The 16,044-nt window shown below is 46.6% G+C and overlaps 1 protein-coding gene across 1 annotated transcript; it reads right to left on the bottom strand.

Moving 5' to 3' along the window:
* Window positions 1-80: 80 nt before the first annotated feature.
* GLB1L2 (galactosidase beta 1 like 2) lies at window positions 81-13,104 on the bottom strand (the record flags this gene model as incomplete). The annotated part of the gene is made up of 11 exons (XM_057386631.1): window positions 81-161; window positions 756-893; window positions 1,476-1,560; window positions 3,385-3,449; window positions 6,055-6,136; window positions 9,132-9,224; window positions 9,491-9,599; window positions 10,989-11,084; window positions 11,408-11,476; window positions 11,675-11,872; window positions 13,022-13,104. Coding segments are annotated over 11 exons (1,099 nt in total), but the record flags the coding sequence as incomplete, so codon positions are not given.
* Window positions 13,105-16,044: the final 2,940 nt, after the last annotated feature.

Genomic DNA, 16,044 nt, shown 5'->3' with positions numbered 1-16,044 from the left:
CACAGAAGGGTCAGTTTAAACAATTCCCTGGTGGAATAGAGTGGCTGGAGCAGTGTTTTGGCCCCTGGGTTTATCCTTACCAATGACCATGCTGAAGAGCTGTCGCAGCTTGAAGAATTTGGATGTGTAATCTCCAGCCTCTGTCAGCACAGCATCATAATCTGGAAAAGCAGCACATGTTTGAAAAATATCAAGCAGCTCTGGGACAGTTTTGTGCAAGAAATAAAAGCCCCAGGCACCATTTTCATGGTATGGAAACCTGTACACTTTAATCTGAGTGAACATCATWAAACAGCCACAGAATTCCTTAATTTAGAGAAGAGCCATTCACCATGGAGCAACACACTTCCAGAGATCTCATTTGCACTTATCAAGAATTTCACACAGGATAAAGTCTACAATTAACCATTTTAACCAARCATGCTGTTAGCATGAAAAGAGATTTATGGCATGATTTGACTTAGTAAAATTTAAAAATGGTGTCTTGGATCACCATCTGTCCCTAGAAAGAAGAGATATCGAGTCATTATCTGTGACAACTTTATCTATAGYTCACAATAAGGGAATCCCCCACATCCTGGAAAGGGTTGGGAATTGGAAACACTAAAATTTGCCCCCTATTTGCTTCTGAGCTGTGTTGCACCTCATCTTTCCAGGACAAAGTTGCTGTGCTGATGATTCCTCAGTGCTCCTGGTGACTGTCACAGTCCAGGGCAGTCAGAGCTGCACAGGCAAGGCAGGGAAAATAAACTCACCATAACTGGTGACATCTGACTTGTACTCATCAGCTTCCAAWGCACCATTCATGAACCCAAAGTTGGTGCCTCCATGGAACATGTAGAGGTTGATGGATGCTCCTGTTTTGAGGATGCTTGCTACTGTGTTCACCATCTCTGCAAAAAAAAAAAAGAAAAAAAGAAAAGGGCAGTGCCAGGGAGTACACAGACCACAAATCTGAGCCAGGAATTCAAACCAAACCCAATTCTGGTCCCTGTCATTCCTGTGCAGTCGTAGTGATTTGTTTTAGATTTGCATCCTGCCCTCAGTTAGGGCAGCACATCTACTGACCCGTTAATACATTCAAATAATCCTCTCATCCAGGGGAGAAAGGGGAAAGATCGAGGAATCCAGCAAGAATTTTGTTTTTAAGCAGCARAGCTGTAAGGACTCCTCAAAGTCCTAAACTGAACACACTAATGACCCAATTACAAAGACAATTGCAGGAGGATGAGAGAGTTGTTAAAACAGCCTTCTATAGCTCTGCTTTCACTGCTCTTGAGATGCCCTGGGGGTTCTGGAGTTGTTGGTTTATTGTTTTACTAGTAACAAGCTTTTAAACCAGGGACAAGGTGCCACACTCACAAGGGGCTTAATGTCACCATAAAATGTAAAACATAAAATTCACCACAAAATGTAAAATGTAAAATTCATCACAAAATGTAAAATGTTCTGCAAGAACAGCATTTGGAGCTCACCATCTGCATCAAAGACATAGTGAGGGCCTCCCCAGTTATCAAACCACCCAGTCCAGTACTCCATCACCATCTTTGGCTGRTCTTTCTGTCAAAAGAAAAACAGAATTAAAAGGGATTCAGGGCAGTCCTGCACTCACCCTTTTTTTTTCCAGAGAAGCATTGTTCAGATCCAGTGTGGTGACATGGTTTTACAGCAGTGTTTTCTTCTCAACTGGCACAGACAAAAAGGCACCTAAGGAGCTCTGGGCATGTGAGGAACAAGAAGCAATGCCCAGAACAGGMAAGCAAAGCTTTGTGCCTCAGCTAAAATCACAAAGCACAAACAATCAGGTGCTATCAGACAGCTCTGGAYGCTGCTGTTTGGTAGAGCTGCAGCAAAAAAACCACAAACCCACTGGCAGAGTTTGGTTTATGCTGAAAACACATTTATAAACGTCTGCTTATCTGCCAGCTGRGAGTTTGCAGGTGCAGGGCAGCTCYTGCCAAGGTACAACAGCAGACCTGAGCTGCTTTAATGCCTTTTTAATGCTGCATATGGTGCTGGCAGGGAAGAATCTGCAGGAATTAGGTCTTCATTAAAGGATCTGCACACAGAGCAACTGATTCTCATTTTTCACTGCCCGCCCTGAGCTCCTGCAGGATCCCACTGGTCCCAGCACATGGGCAGGGCACTGTGGGCTCAGCCTGGCTGCCCTTYTAGCCCCATGGGCTTTATTTCCAGGCAGTTTTGCCTTTTATTTGATAGGGGATTTATCTGATGCCACAGGAATTGGCTGAGGGAAGCAGCATTRAAGAAACTCCTGTTTCATTAGATGAAAATAACTGCCTGTAATCATCAAAACGTTCCAGTTCTTGGAAATACATTTAATCAATCCATCCCCAGTAAAGCAGTCAAAGAAGGAATTTTACCACATTCTGGAACAAAAACCCAAAACAAGAGAAGGATAAAACAAGCTTCATGATCCCTACAAACACTTCCTGTCTCATAATTAGTGTGGCAAAGGAGGAGTTGAATTCTGGGGCCATGTTGCATTCATTTGGTGGGGAAGGTGCCACCTTCTGTTCATTTGCAAGGYTTGGGGAATTTTGGAAGACCTGAAGGAGGTGAAAGCACTTCCAGCAGAGCCTTTTTTGCCAGGAGAAGAAAAGAAAACAAATGAAAGCTGTAGGATTAAACATCCAGCATGCCAGCAAGGCTCYTCTCCACAGCCAGGTAAAAGCCAAGGGAAGAGGTGAGAATTGAAAAAGAGAATTGAGCAGGGCTGGGGGCAGATCCCAACTGCTCCCATCTTCCATTTGGAGCAAGCAGGGAAAAAAGAGGAGAGAGGGTGCAAAGAGAGAGAAAAACTTTCRCTAACCCCAAAATTTGCCACTCCCTCATCACAATCAGGATACTCCTCACACCAACTGTTCATGAGGCAATTAATGAATTCTCTCCCTGATTCACACCTCTGACAGCATGGAGGGGTTAAAGATGCTCAAGTGTCACACTARAACTTTATAAATCTACCCTGAATGAGGCACTGGAGATGAACACCCATCACAGAGCACTGAAAGAGCTGCAGCACATCAGCAGTTTGCAAAGAGCATCCCCAGCACTGGGGTAAAAGTTTGGGAAAAAGATGATGRAACTTCAGAAGAGAGCTCAGACAAATGTGAACTGGGATGTTCCTGGGTATCAGCTCTTGTAGAATTCAAACTTCTAGCAGCTAAACATGAGGTACAGCTGGAGGGAAAGGCTTTTCAGACAGTGCTGGATAACAGGATACTTCAATCCTTCTTTCCTGATTCCARAAGGATTTGGCCTGTTGAGAAGGAAGCTCCAAACCAACATACAAAACCCAAACAAGGATCAGTGCTTCACTTCTAGTGCTGGAAAATATGGGTGAACAAGTGCTTCTGCACTTACCTGTACTGTGTCCAGGTATTTCAGCAGCCCAGGCTCCAGTTTCTGGAAGTTAACAGTGGCCAGAGCTAGTAGGGAAAGAAAAATGCATTAATTTAGGCTCATACAAAATGTCTAGGGGACATCAGCCCAGCAGGAGGGAATTGCAGCACCTTCTGAACCCCCAAAATAACCTCCTCAGAAATTTGCCATCAAAGCCTTCCCTCGGTGTGCAGAGCCCAGCAGGCCCACAGCACGCAGTGGAACACTCCCAGGCCATCTCTCAGCTCTAATGTGCAGAGATATCAGACAGAGAGAGCATCAGAGCAGCTCCTGGGGTGTCACCAGCTCTAATTAGAGCCTGTAAAGCACTCCGAGATCCTCACATAAAARGCACCACATAAAGGCAAATTTATTAGTGAGTCCTGTCAGGATGGCACACTGCTGTCCCAGGCTGTGGCTGCAGGAATCACTGCCCAGGCAGGATCTTACAGCTTCTCATGGCTGTGGGGGTGAGCAAGAGGAACCACGGGACAAGGGRACCACAGAGAATCAGAATTCTGATTGATTCTGAACGAAGAGCTCTCTGTGCTCCTGCCCATCCTSAGGCTCTGCACTGGGAACATCTGCCTGCAGGACAGGAAATACTAACCAGGATCAGTGTCCCAGCCCCTGGCACACATTTTAACCATTTTCCTGTCTCCCAGCCCTTGGTCAGGCTGGTATTTCTCCCAAACGAACTGTGCAAAGGCAGCAGCGATGATGCGATTCAGCATTAAAAATTGACTTCTAACAAGAGAGTTGCTATCAAACCCAGCCCCAGTTGTGTCAGGCAGAGCASTTCAAACAGAATATTTACAGAAGAAAAAGCTCACTTCTCACTATTTATACCTTGATTTTAATAGGCTGACCTATGTAGTGCGCTGAGCTGAAGAATTCAGCACAGAAAACATGAAGGGAGAACAAAACAAAACGTGGATTTAGCACTGCTGTAATACATGAGCTGGCAATGCTGAAGGAGAACGTGCCCAGCTCTGCTCCTCATGCAGATTAACAGCACACCATGGAAAAGAGAACATCCCCAGAGCCTCATTTATCCTTCTCACAGGATGCTCCTTCAAGGTGTCCCACCATGGCCCTGAAGCCACGGCTGGAGGGACAGCAGAGGTTTTGTTTGGTCACCCATAAAGTCCTAAAAGGGCTACACCAGGTCAGATCAGCTTGGAATCAGATCAGGTTGGGATGGAAGGGACCTTCAAGCTCATCCCATCCCACCCTAYCCCACCTCCCACTATCCCAGGGTGCTCCAAGCCCCGTCCAGCCTGGCCTGGGACATTTCCAGGGATGKGGAGYRATTCCTGCCTCTCCTTCAGCCCCTTCCTCACCACCCTGCTGCTGTTCCACGTGCAGCCCTGGCTGTTCCACCCATCTGAGCAGTGACACATCGCCTCTAATGAGCAGATTGTTGTGACATCCAAGAAGCAAATTGGGAGCAGAGAGCTCCCAGCATGAACACACCACGGAAAAGGYGACTCAAAACAAGAAGGAGCTCTGAGGCTGCAAATACTCCCTCAGGAGATGAGGGCTAGGAAGGATTTCCACACCAGCCCTTCTCCTGACAGCTCTGTGGCAGGCAGAGAGTGACTCTGTGTGGTCACAGCTGAAAACTGCTGCACACCCAAAAAAAAATCCAAAAGACAAGATTGCCGTGCTGGTGAAAGCCTGTGACTTCAGTTAATAAATTTATCCCTCTCATACTGCCATGGACAAGAAAAAGAAGAGGAAAAAACGGAAAGAAAAGTATTTTCCTTTAATCATCTCCATGTCTGAGATTGAAAAATTAACATTATTTATGACTGAGTAGTGACAGGAACACTCAAAGACTGTACCCTGCAAACATTTAATTTGGGGAAGCAACCACTTCTCATGCAGCTCTGCACTGAGTGGAGAGCAGAGGCCAAGGACAGARTAAATCCCAGCTGAAATTACCTGGAATTCTGAGATTCAGTGYCCCAAGMAGTCACATTTAGKGCTCAGTGAAATGAAAGAAGCTGCACCTCCATTTCTTCACAGGGGAAAGGAGGAAGGTGCTCAGCAGCATTTTAAAAACACAACAGAATAATCCTTTGTAAAGGGGAAAATGGGAAYTCTTTTGYATTCTGCACATCTGACACCCTCCYTTACCCAYCKAAGGTTCTACACCCCAAAATAAACTTGCTGAGAAAATAATGCTGCCCCACAAACTACTGCTAAATTTCAATGTAGAATTCAGAAGCAAGGTTTTAATSKACTTTTTTGCTTCTCTTTTTAATTRCAAAGCAGCTACCTTAGGAATGAATTATTACTGTCAGTAATTGCTGAGGAACTGTTTAATATATATTGAAATGAAGCAATAAACAGCATTTTCAGCCTTGTAATCTGCTGAAACATTAAAAAAATGCTGGGTGCTGCCATCTCTTGACTCAGATGCCCAATCCTAGACACAGTGGTACACCTCACATGGAAAATAAATCACTTAAAACCTTTTTGGGAAGGGGCTGGGTTTGTCCTGGGGGCACCACCCAGCCAAGGGGTCCCTCYTACCATAAACAGAACCCACTCAATGGGTGCAGAGGGTGAATCAATGTCCTGCTCTCCTTACAAAGCCAAATTCCCCAGAGATCACAGCCTTCCCTCACCTCTGCAGGCACTCACCTCCTTCCACCAAGCCAAAGGACAGYCCATTCTTGTTGTCTGAGGTCATCAGCAGCTCCACAATCCCTCTGTTTAACAGGGCCTAGGTTAAAAAGAGTTAAAATATTAACAGAGTTCAACATCTCCCAGGATATAAAAGTACAGAATAATCTTCTGTGAGGATAGCCTGCAACTGGGAGTTGTTTGGAATGAAATATTATTCCTGTGGCATCTCCCATTCCTCCTGAAGCTTCCCTGCCTACTTTTTCCAGCTTAAAGACAACTGGAAAATCTGATTTTGTGTCAGAAAGTGGGATCAGTTTCTCACTGATGCATCCAACCTCAGGATTTTTGCTTGTGATACTGATTTAATAAATAGTTTCAGTGCTTTCATTTAAAGAGGGATTCAGRTGGGAAGAGGAAAGGAAAAGCAGCTCAGACTTCCTGACTGCCTGACAATGGAAGCTGAAAGGAAAAAAAGAGCTGATTTCCCAGGGAATGCCATCACAGGACAGCTCAGRTACCAATGTTCTTCAATAATCAATGAATTTAGTGATTCCTCAATATCACAGCACYGGAGGAAACAGCACTCTAAGCTTTYAAAATCCACCTGCACACACAAGACTCTTCCCACCAGGATTATTCCCTTGCAGTTGGCTCTTGACAGAACAGTGGCTGATGTTTGACGGAGAGATTAGGGAACCTTGGTTGTTAATTAACCACTCATTTCACTGTACCTGCACAGAAAGTCATTCCTGCAGCTCCCAGAAGCTCTGAGAACAAGGTTTCAGTCTCTTCAGYCTAAATTACTGCTGGTAAAATGGTGGTGAAGCCCTCTGCTCATTGTCCCTGCCTGCACAAAGAGCAGAGCTGGCCATGGCACCAGAGAAATGGTGCAGGAGGCTACAAAACCAGCTCAGAGTCAGGACAACCTGGTGACTTTATCAACCCCTCACCACTACAYTGATACCTCAGCAGATGCTGCATTGGGACAAAATTCAGCTGCTGAGGGAACTACAATTTTGGACCAATTTTACTGAGGTGATTCCTTGAGCACTGCATGAATGTGAAGTTTCTTCTCTYCCTTTTGGATGTAAAYGCAAAATGGAGAAACAGCAGAGCTGCCAMACATTTCCTGCTTCCCAGGGTGCAGCAGAGAAGCAGGAATAGCTCAGTTTTGTGTGGGAAGGGTCATGTCAATAAATCCTTGCACAGAGGCATTGCACCCCAGAGAGTGAGGAAAGTACAGGGAATTGAAGTTTTGTGTGAGTTGTGGGTGTTTCTTAATGATTATGGGAATTCCAGGAAGGTGCAGCGTGGTCACAGATGCCAGATGTGAATTAATCACCTTGCCACAAATCAGAACAGACTCAGAACCCCACCTCACATCAGCTCCCATTCCAATCCCAAAAGCAGCCCTGCAAATCCTGCTTTCCCACATTTTCATCTCTAACCACGACTCTGTGCTTCCTCAGATGTAAATTGCACAAAACCTTAGAATATGATGAAACAGCACTGCAAAAATACACCCACAGGCCTGGCAGGGGAATGTGTCCTGACAGGTCTGAAACAGCACAAGCTCCTTCCTCACCCAGCCTTGCAGAAGCAAGGACAAGCCTGCAGGCTGTGCAGAACCCCAGAACCCTGGGTCCTGTTTTTTTAGGGTTCTGAAAACCCCTTGCATGGCATTACCCCTAATTTGTTTGTCAAACACTTCATTTTTAGCTTTTTTAGCAGCGTTAARTYGCTCCAKGAGATGGGGTCAGTGCAGGAGCAGRCACCMTAAGGTGATCAGYRCTCCTGCCATGGGATTGCTTTGTCTGAAGAGCCTTGGACACCCTSAGCTTCATTTTTTAATGTTTCAGCAGATTACAAGGCAGAAAATGCTGTTTATTGCTTCATTTCAATATATATTAAACGAGTTCCTCAGCAATTACTGACAGTAATAATTCATTCCTAAGGTAGCTGCTTTGTAATTAAAAAGAGAAGCAAAAAAGTCCATTAAAACCTTGCTTCTGAATTCTACACTTCAATTTAGCAGTAGTTTGTGGGGCAGCATTATTTTCTCAGCAAGTTGATTTTGGGGTGTAGAACCTTAGATGGGTAAAGGAGGGTGTCAGATGTGCAGAATGCAAAAGAATGCACATTTTCCCCTTTTGCAAAAGACAATTCTGTCGAGTTTTTAAGACGCTGCTCAGCACCTTCCTCCTTTCCCCTGTGAAGAAATGGAGGTGCCGCTTCTTTCATTTCACTGAGCCCTAAATGTGACTTCTTGGGGCACTGATTCTCAGAATTCCAGGTAATTTCAGCTGGGATTTACTCTGTGCTCAGGGTGCAGCTGGGGAACCCAAAGGGTGTCAGAAGGACCCCATAATCGTGCAGTAGAAGAGCAAGGCTGGATGGGTGACCCCCATCACATGCAGCGATACCTTTGAGCATTCAGTGAGAAGAAACAAAACCCCAAACCCTGTGAGCCACGCTGCAGAGCTGTTTTCTGCCTGCCCTGCACTCGTGCTGGGGGTAAACAAACAGGTCAGACTGCTGTGAGATCCATCCTCCAGGATAATCCACGCTCCCTGGGCACAGGCCAGCTCCTTATCACTCCCTCAGAGCAACCAGGGCATGGTTTAATCCCYTCTTGACAGGGGTGAGGGAGGCATTAGGCAAATTACCCTGCCTGATGCTGAGCCCCACATTACACAAGCTTAGGAGCGTGCTGAGGGCTTGTTCCATCAATTTTCCTCCCAGCAAAGCYAGCAGAGAGAAACCTTTATCAAATATCATCTAAGAGAGGCAAAACAGGACCCACAGGTGGCAGCTTCCCCAAAGCCAGCCCTGCCACACTGAAACTCCCCAGCTCCCTATCACCCTCTTCTCTGGGGGACATAAAAACACAGATTTATCAGCACTGAGAGGGTCATGTGCCAGTTCTTGCACTCCTGTAGGAAACATTCAAGGAAAATGCAGCTGGGTAAGGCACTGTGCTTTCAAGGATCTCTTAAACCACACTCAAAAGTTATAGAGAAAAAAGAAATCACTGTAAGGAGGTGATTTAAGGGAGAGGTTGACACARAAACAAGTAAAAGAGCATCCATTACCATTTTGACATAGGTCATGTAGTTCGGGTCTTTGGCATAAGAACCATATTCATTCTCCACCTGCACTGCAATGATGGGACCTCCTTTCTTGTACTGTGGGGGACAAAAGGGACAAAGAAGGTGTTCACCATGATTTCTGACCACAGGCACCAAAATCCCACTGGCTGGCACTGCAAAGATGCACTGGGCTCAGCTCCACCCTCCCTGCTCCCAAACTGACACAGAAAACACCACTCTGTGCTGATTCCTGGAGCAAAACCCATCCAYGTGTGATTGCTGCAGCCTGCTGCTGTCCCCACAGCCCACACTGCCCTGAGCAGCCCTTCCAACCCCTGGGCAGAGAAAGGGACTGGRCTTGCCTGGAAAGGGACAACCACACGCATCAGGCGGTCGAAATAGGAATCCACAGCCTCCGTGAAGCCCTTGTAGGTTGTCCTGAGCTGCATCTCGGGGTCCTGCAGCAGCCAGCTGGGGAAAGCAGGACAGGGATGTGTCAGAGCTCCTGGCCAAGCAAACACAGGTACTGCACACTCTGATATCATCACACCTGGGCAAAAACCACTGGGGTCACCTGGCAGAGCCCAGAGAGCACCTGGGACACCCTGAGCTGGCGGTGACACCAACTGCCCACCACTCACACTTTTAAACAAGTCCAGGCCCCAGTTTCCATCTCTCCCTTTTCTTTTTGTTCTGCATTTCAGGCCTAAACTCATTTCATCACCTTTACCAATAATATTCCAAGGGCTAATCTTATCAGTGTAAAGTGAATTCCCTGCATTCCCAAGGGCATTCTATAACCAAGTGCTCCTTCAAAAAAACCYGATCCTTTCTCAAAACAAAGCTTTCTGTAATTGTTCCCATTGCTGATTTACAAGACTTGGTTCTGTTTGGAGTTAATAGAAAAAAGGGCAATTTATTGAAGTGCAGAACAACATAATGCTGTAACAATTTAAGGGGAATGAGCCCATATCTTAATCTTCTCTGCAAAATGAGGCCTTAACTAATACCCTTTCAGAGGTCTGAAAGACTCCACTCTATGCTAAATGCAGCTTTGTGGATTTTTTAAAAAAACATCTCCTCTTTAGCTGTAAAAGAGAATAGTACTGATGCTCTTTATCAGAATTTTTCATCTGTCTCATAAAAAATACCTGGGTGATGTGACAAGAGATGCAYTTCTCATAATCTAACGTGGAGGTGGCTACTGGCTCTGGTCGTGAGGATCCCTGCTCTCAGTAGTGAGTCCCTGACACCTGAACTCTGATGCCAAAGGCACGTGAAAAGTAAAAAAGATTAAAAGAAATAATCCCCAAGTGTCTCTCTCCACCTGTGCTCTGTGCAGGTGAGGAAAACAAGTGGTAACCTGGCAGTGGCTGCTCTGGGATCCAGGAACCAAGAGAGTCCCAGGGCTCTCAGAGCCTCTCACAGCAGGCTGTGCTCCAGGGGAAAACACAACAGGAGGCTGGAAAAGTTGTGGGTCTTTTTGACTGCCAGCCATATAAGACAGATTTCTAGCAGGACTTWTAAAATGGAGCTGAGATGAAGCAAATTCTTACATCAAGATGTAAATCMTGTTCATATTACACAGMGAGTYRAGGTACAACAGCAAAATRGGYTCCYTCAATTCTGTTTTCTTGCTGTCACCATTATACCGTAACACAATTATTATTTTAAAGATTAAAAACTCAAAAAATAATTAGAAGAGCTCAATAAGATAATGAGCATTCACCTGCTTTGGGGACACATAAAATAAATATCCCCATCTAGCAAACCAATCCCTTTGAAGGAGCCTCAACTGGATGATCAGGGATTTGGGGGTTGTTTGTCCCAAATGCTTCTCTGAACCATTCCCACACTCACCTGGGCAGACCCCCAAGGTCCCACTCGGAGCAGATGTAAGGTCCAGGGCGCAGAATCACCCACAGTCCATTTTTAGCTGCCAGGGAAAGGAAGGCCCTGGGGATCCAGACAGAGGAATCATTGTCTGCCTGCACAATCCCTACTCCATGCACTCCTAATATTCCAATCACCACAAACTTTAGGTACCAAAACCAGAAGGGAATTGCTTGATGAAGCAACAATACTGGATTGGTGCTAAACTGATTCCCAAACTCCAGAAGGCAGGGGAAGGAATGAGTTCCCAWTGCCTGCTCCAGGCACAGCTGGAAATAACATTTTCACCCAGAACACACACCCCCTCCCCTCTAAACAGGAGTATTTAATACTCACTTATTAATATTAGCTTTTATAATAATAACAGAGCTGTCTGTACCACACACCTTAGATCCAGGTTTTTACTGAAGTCAAACTTCCCTCTTTCCTTTTCATGCAGGTTCCATGGCACRTACCTGAAAGGCAGAGTGAGGGCAGGGGAGGTGAAGGATGAGGTCTGGGATGCTCCAACAAAACCTCAGGCCCCATTATTCTTTCCAATGTCTTTTCTTGTAATAAGAAGTATGGAAATGCATTTTTATGGCCCAGTGGAAATAATGACAAAGCCCCACGAGTGAGGAGCAGGGCAGAGGCTGGGTAGGGAGGACTCTTACGTGGTGAGRGTGTTTAAGCCACAGGCTTTCATTTTGAGCATCCGATCTTCCCAGTACTCGCGGGGCACTCGGAAATAGTGCATGGAGCCACCAAAGATGCGGAAGGGCATCCCCTCCARCAGGAACTGAGAGTTCTCTGTCTGCAGGCCCAGAGTCCTCCCCCACAGCCCCAGAGGGGTCAGCTCGCTCCAGTTAAACCTGGGAGACAAAAGGAGATGTGTGAGCAGCTGGTCCTGGTGAGGAGATGTCCCCTCCTCACTCCACCTCACCCAGTGGGACCAGCTCGGACCTTCCTGCTTATCAAGCAAACCACAGAGCWCAGAGACTGCTCAGAATCATTAATTAATTAAATGAGCAGAAGGCTCTAAGGCAGCTGGAAGATCTTCCCAAAATGTGGATTAATTTTAATTTCACCATCAGCTTCCCCCCTGAATGCCCCAAACCACTGTGCCACACTCTACAAGTGACACTGCTCAGGCACAGAGCTGAAACTCACTTGCTGAAATCATGGATGGGCAAGTTTTCACTCACAATACTCGCAAACTCTTCCCTCATTTATGGAATTTAAGATCTCCCTGTTTTGCAGCAGGATGGCACATCCAGATCCATGTTCCAACAGCGTCTGCACCTCATCATTGCCATCCTGAACATCTCGTGGACTCTGGTACCTTCCAAAGCATGGAAAAAATAAACCCCCCTCACCTGTTCCCTGTGAACAGAGAACYTTTCCTCAATTTAATGAACCTTCCTAGATKATATTCATCACCCAAGAGAGACTAAACCAGCTGTCACCACAAACTTACCTCTGCCCTCATCCCTGAAAATGTCATTTGCCAAAAGAACCAGTGCCACAGGGACAGCAGCTCCTCAGCACTCACCAGGGTGAGCACAGCTCCTCTAAGGTCAGCTCCTGCCCTTCCCATGGCCTTACAGGCTCCCCAGCTCACTGTGGCTGAACCAAAACCCCATTTTATGTCAAGCCCAGACACAGAGCAGTGTCACCGCCTCCATCAGACCAGCCCAGTGGCTCTGAATACACAGAGCCAGACAATGGCAGCTTGTTCCTCGTCACAGCCAGATGTGAGGCACCAATTCCCAGCTGCAGAAAGCAAGAGTGACCCACACATTTGAGAGAACATCACACTAAGAGAAGAGAGGAGCACCTAAGCCTGCAGCTGCTGCCTATGCTATGTGTGAAGCAGTTGTTAGCAGAGGGTGAGGATGYTCAGAGCTGGGATTGCTAACCAGCAGCCTGCCTGTCCTCTGACAGGACAGGGACWCTACAAAGGAGCTAAATCTAAGTCTTGCAGGACACTGCAGGGGCTGGCTGACAAGCTCAGAGGGTACCTGAGTAGCACAGCATTCTCACAGGGCTCTGAAACAACCGGCAGCAGGCAGGGGTAATACCTGGAAAAGGAAGCCAGATGAGATATTCACTGCCTTCAGTCAACGAGACTCACATTGATTGTCCAGCCATTCACAGAAAGAGTGCTGAGCATGGATCCACTCCAAAGGTGGGGGAATAATTACAGGTTTTGATGATAGTGCAGCTCAAGTGGGAGAAATCAGTACAAAACACCGATGTGTGCCACATTTAAAGGAATGGGAACAGGACACAAACTGCTCACTGACTCAAGAAAAGTGGGTACAGCCACAAAATAATGACACGAGGCTGGGAAATGGCAGCACTGCCCCCAAGGAATTGTCAGGAATTTCAGCAGCAGTGGAGAGTTCTCAAGCCACTGATTTCCTGTGGCCACCTGCCCCTCGATTCTGCTAAATTACAGACTGTAACTTTTGCAAACCAAAATCAGCAGCTACATCTTCTATTTCAGGTGGTAAGTCTGAAGTGGCAAGCTCAAACGAGTCTGGAGATGCAAAACTCCGATTTTTAGAGATTAGGATGGAAAAGAGCTAAGTTTCCAAGTTGTTTCTGAGCTAGGCAGAGCCCTAAATTACCCCTGCATACAGAAGTGCTGCTGACTGGTGCCAGACTGAAGGCTGTGCTCAGGAAGCGCACACAGCCAGATAAAAATAAACTAATCACTTAAGCTCATCTTCTTAATCCCAGGCATAACGAACTTGGCACATTTCCATCAAGTTTCCTACTTCAAAACTCCCCGGCTCCAGTGCTTTTTCTCACCAAGAAGGGCTGGTAGGAAGCTCACAGGTCCYGATATTTTCGACACATTGTCCTAGATATCCTGAAACCCACATTTMTCATTAGGATCTGTTCACGTAACCTCAGGAAAAAAAACACTTCTGTGACTCAGCAGAGCTTCATCCTGTTACCCTGAGCTGGATTGCCACAATTCAAAGCGTACCTGGGTTCGGTACATCCTCCTGAGAGCAATTTATAGCTCCCAGYAGATTTTTTTCTCACTTCTATAATGATAGCACAGGTTGCAAATTACTTTTTTTTTGCTGTTAAAGGTAACTGGCCTCCTTTGTACACCTCAGTAGCCATCCCTGGGAGTGTTCCAGGCCAGSTTGGATGGGGCTGGAGAAACCTGGAATAGTGGAAGCTGTCCCTGTCCATGGCAGAGGGTGGAACTGGGTGATCTTTAAAATCCCTTCCAACTTAAACCATTGCAGGATTCTACGATTCTGTGATTCTGTGATTTCATCTCTGCTTCATGGAAGTCTCTTTTTGTTTTATAAAATAAGTAGCATTCCATTACYAAGTATCCCCAGAACAGAGACTCTGAAGTTGGACAAGTTAATCCAAAAAAGGTGGAATAAGACTTTTTAAGAGGGAATTTGAAATGCAAAATACAACACATGGAAAAGGAAAGTCTCACTTAACCTCTAAACCAAACAGCCACGCTGTTCATGCCTGTGAAACATAAATGTGGCTGAAGTCCTCTCTGCAAGAGAGATTTACCTTTAGTGTTTCAACCTCCCCATATCCAGAACAGTGGGGAAAAAAAGCTAATGGGAAAGAAAACAGCCAAACCAGGGGAAAAAAAGCCATTAAGTTCTTTTCTGATGCTAAAGGACGTGGTTCAGAGGACAAGGGACTTTGCAGCTAATCCCTAAGCTCCACTGAGACCTCCGAGGGCTTTGCTGTTTATTCTGGGCTCCCTCTGGCCAGAGAAAAGTGAAAGCTCTGAGCTGCCCTGGCTCCCAGCTCGCTGCCCTGCACAGCCCCTGCTGCTCACAGACCATGGTCTGAGTGACAATCACAACATTTTGTGGCACAGTTTATCCTGGACACGGTGGTTTATTCTGGATATTGTGTTTTATGGACACACTCTTACAGAAGACAGATTCTGTGCCTMCATCAGGTATCAGTTTGCATTAATCTGCTCTAAGAACCCAGGTGGCACAAACCCAAGGCCAGCTGTGAAAGAATTTTGCTTCTAATTATGCAAAGATTTATGAAAGCTTTTCCATAGCTCTGAGGATCAGGTTTACTTCTGACTATGATTTTAAGAAGCTGTTATAAAACATCTAGCTGGCAATAAATAATTGTATTACACCTTCATACGCATCCATGTGTATTTCCATGTATTCTCCAGCACTTTGCTGTCAGGAACTGAAGAGTTTCTGTCACCTGAGAGCCACTCTGGCTAACACATGGGACAYGCTCCTCTGGAAAACAGCATCACCCCCAAAATGAATGTGATCTAAAGCACATGGGATTCAAGCTACAACCTCGAACTGCTTGCTATTACTGGTGGGCTACAGAGGAACAGCTGCTGGTCTGGAGTGTGAAATAGGACCAGCAGAAGGAAGATAAGAGGGTTTCACAGGAGAGGTGGCCATGGGCCATGGGTGGGCAGAGACACAGAACAAGGAGATCCAGCTCCAGAGAGGGAAACAGCGCTGGTGCGAGCACGTCAGAGAGCCCCAGAGCTGGGTCAGATCTGCCGGAGCGATTGATTCGCAAAGTGCATCATCCATCAGCGCTGCGATGATGTAAAGCCTCCCCCGAGCCAAGGTCGGCAGGAGAGCGTTAGCCTAACACACAACCTGATTTATGGCGCTGGCAGCGGGGCTCTCCTCGGCCCTTACTTTTCGGGATGGACAAGAGCTGTGGATATCAGCTGCCACATTTATTTAAAGCTTTGGATAATTCCGGCACGGCGGCGGCGTTCCTCGCCCCGCTCCTTCCCACGCTCCCGTTCCGCTGCAGGGATGATGGGAGCGGGGGGTCTCCGGTCGGAAAAGATGGGATTCTATGGAGCCTGGCTGCCRCCCGGTAACAACCCGGCACCGCGCGGGGGGCACGCACGTTAATTACGTTAATTACGCTAAAATCCATTCTCCTCTCCACCGGCGCCGCCGATTCCATCCATGCGCAGTTCTCCCGCTCCCGGCGGCGGGGCCTGCGCCCAGCGGGGCAGCGGCACCCGCCCAACGCCGCC

This window comes from Malurus melanocephalus, unplaced genomic scaffold (assembly GCF_030028575.1).
Source record: "Malurus melanocephalus ecotype Western Australia unplaced genomic scaffold, MMel_1.1 scaffold_1018, whole genome shotgun sequence".
Taxonomy (NCBI): Eukaryota; Metazoa; Chordata; class Aves; order Passeriformes; family Maluridae; genus Malurus; species Malurus melanocephalus.
Note: the sequence above shows the minus strand (reverse complement) of the source record. Positions and strands in the feature narration are given on the sequence as shown.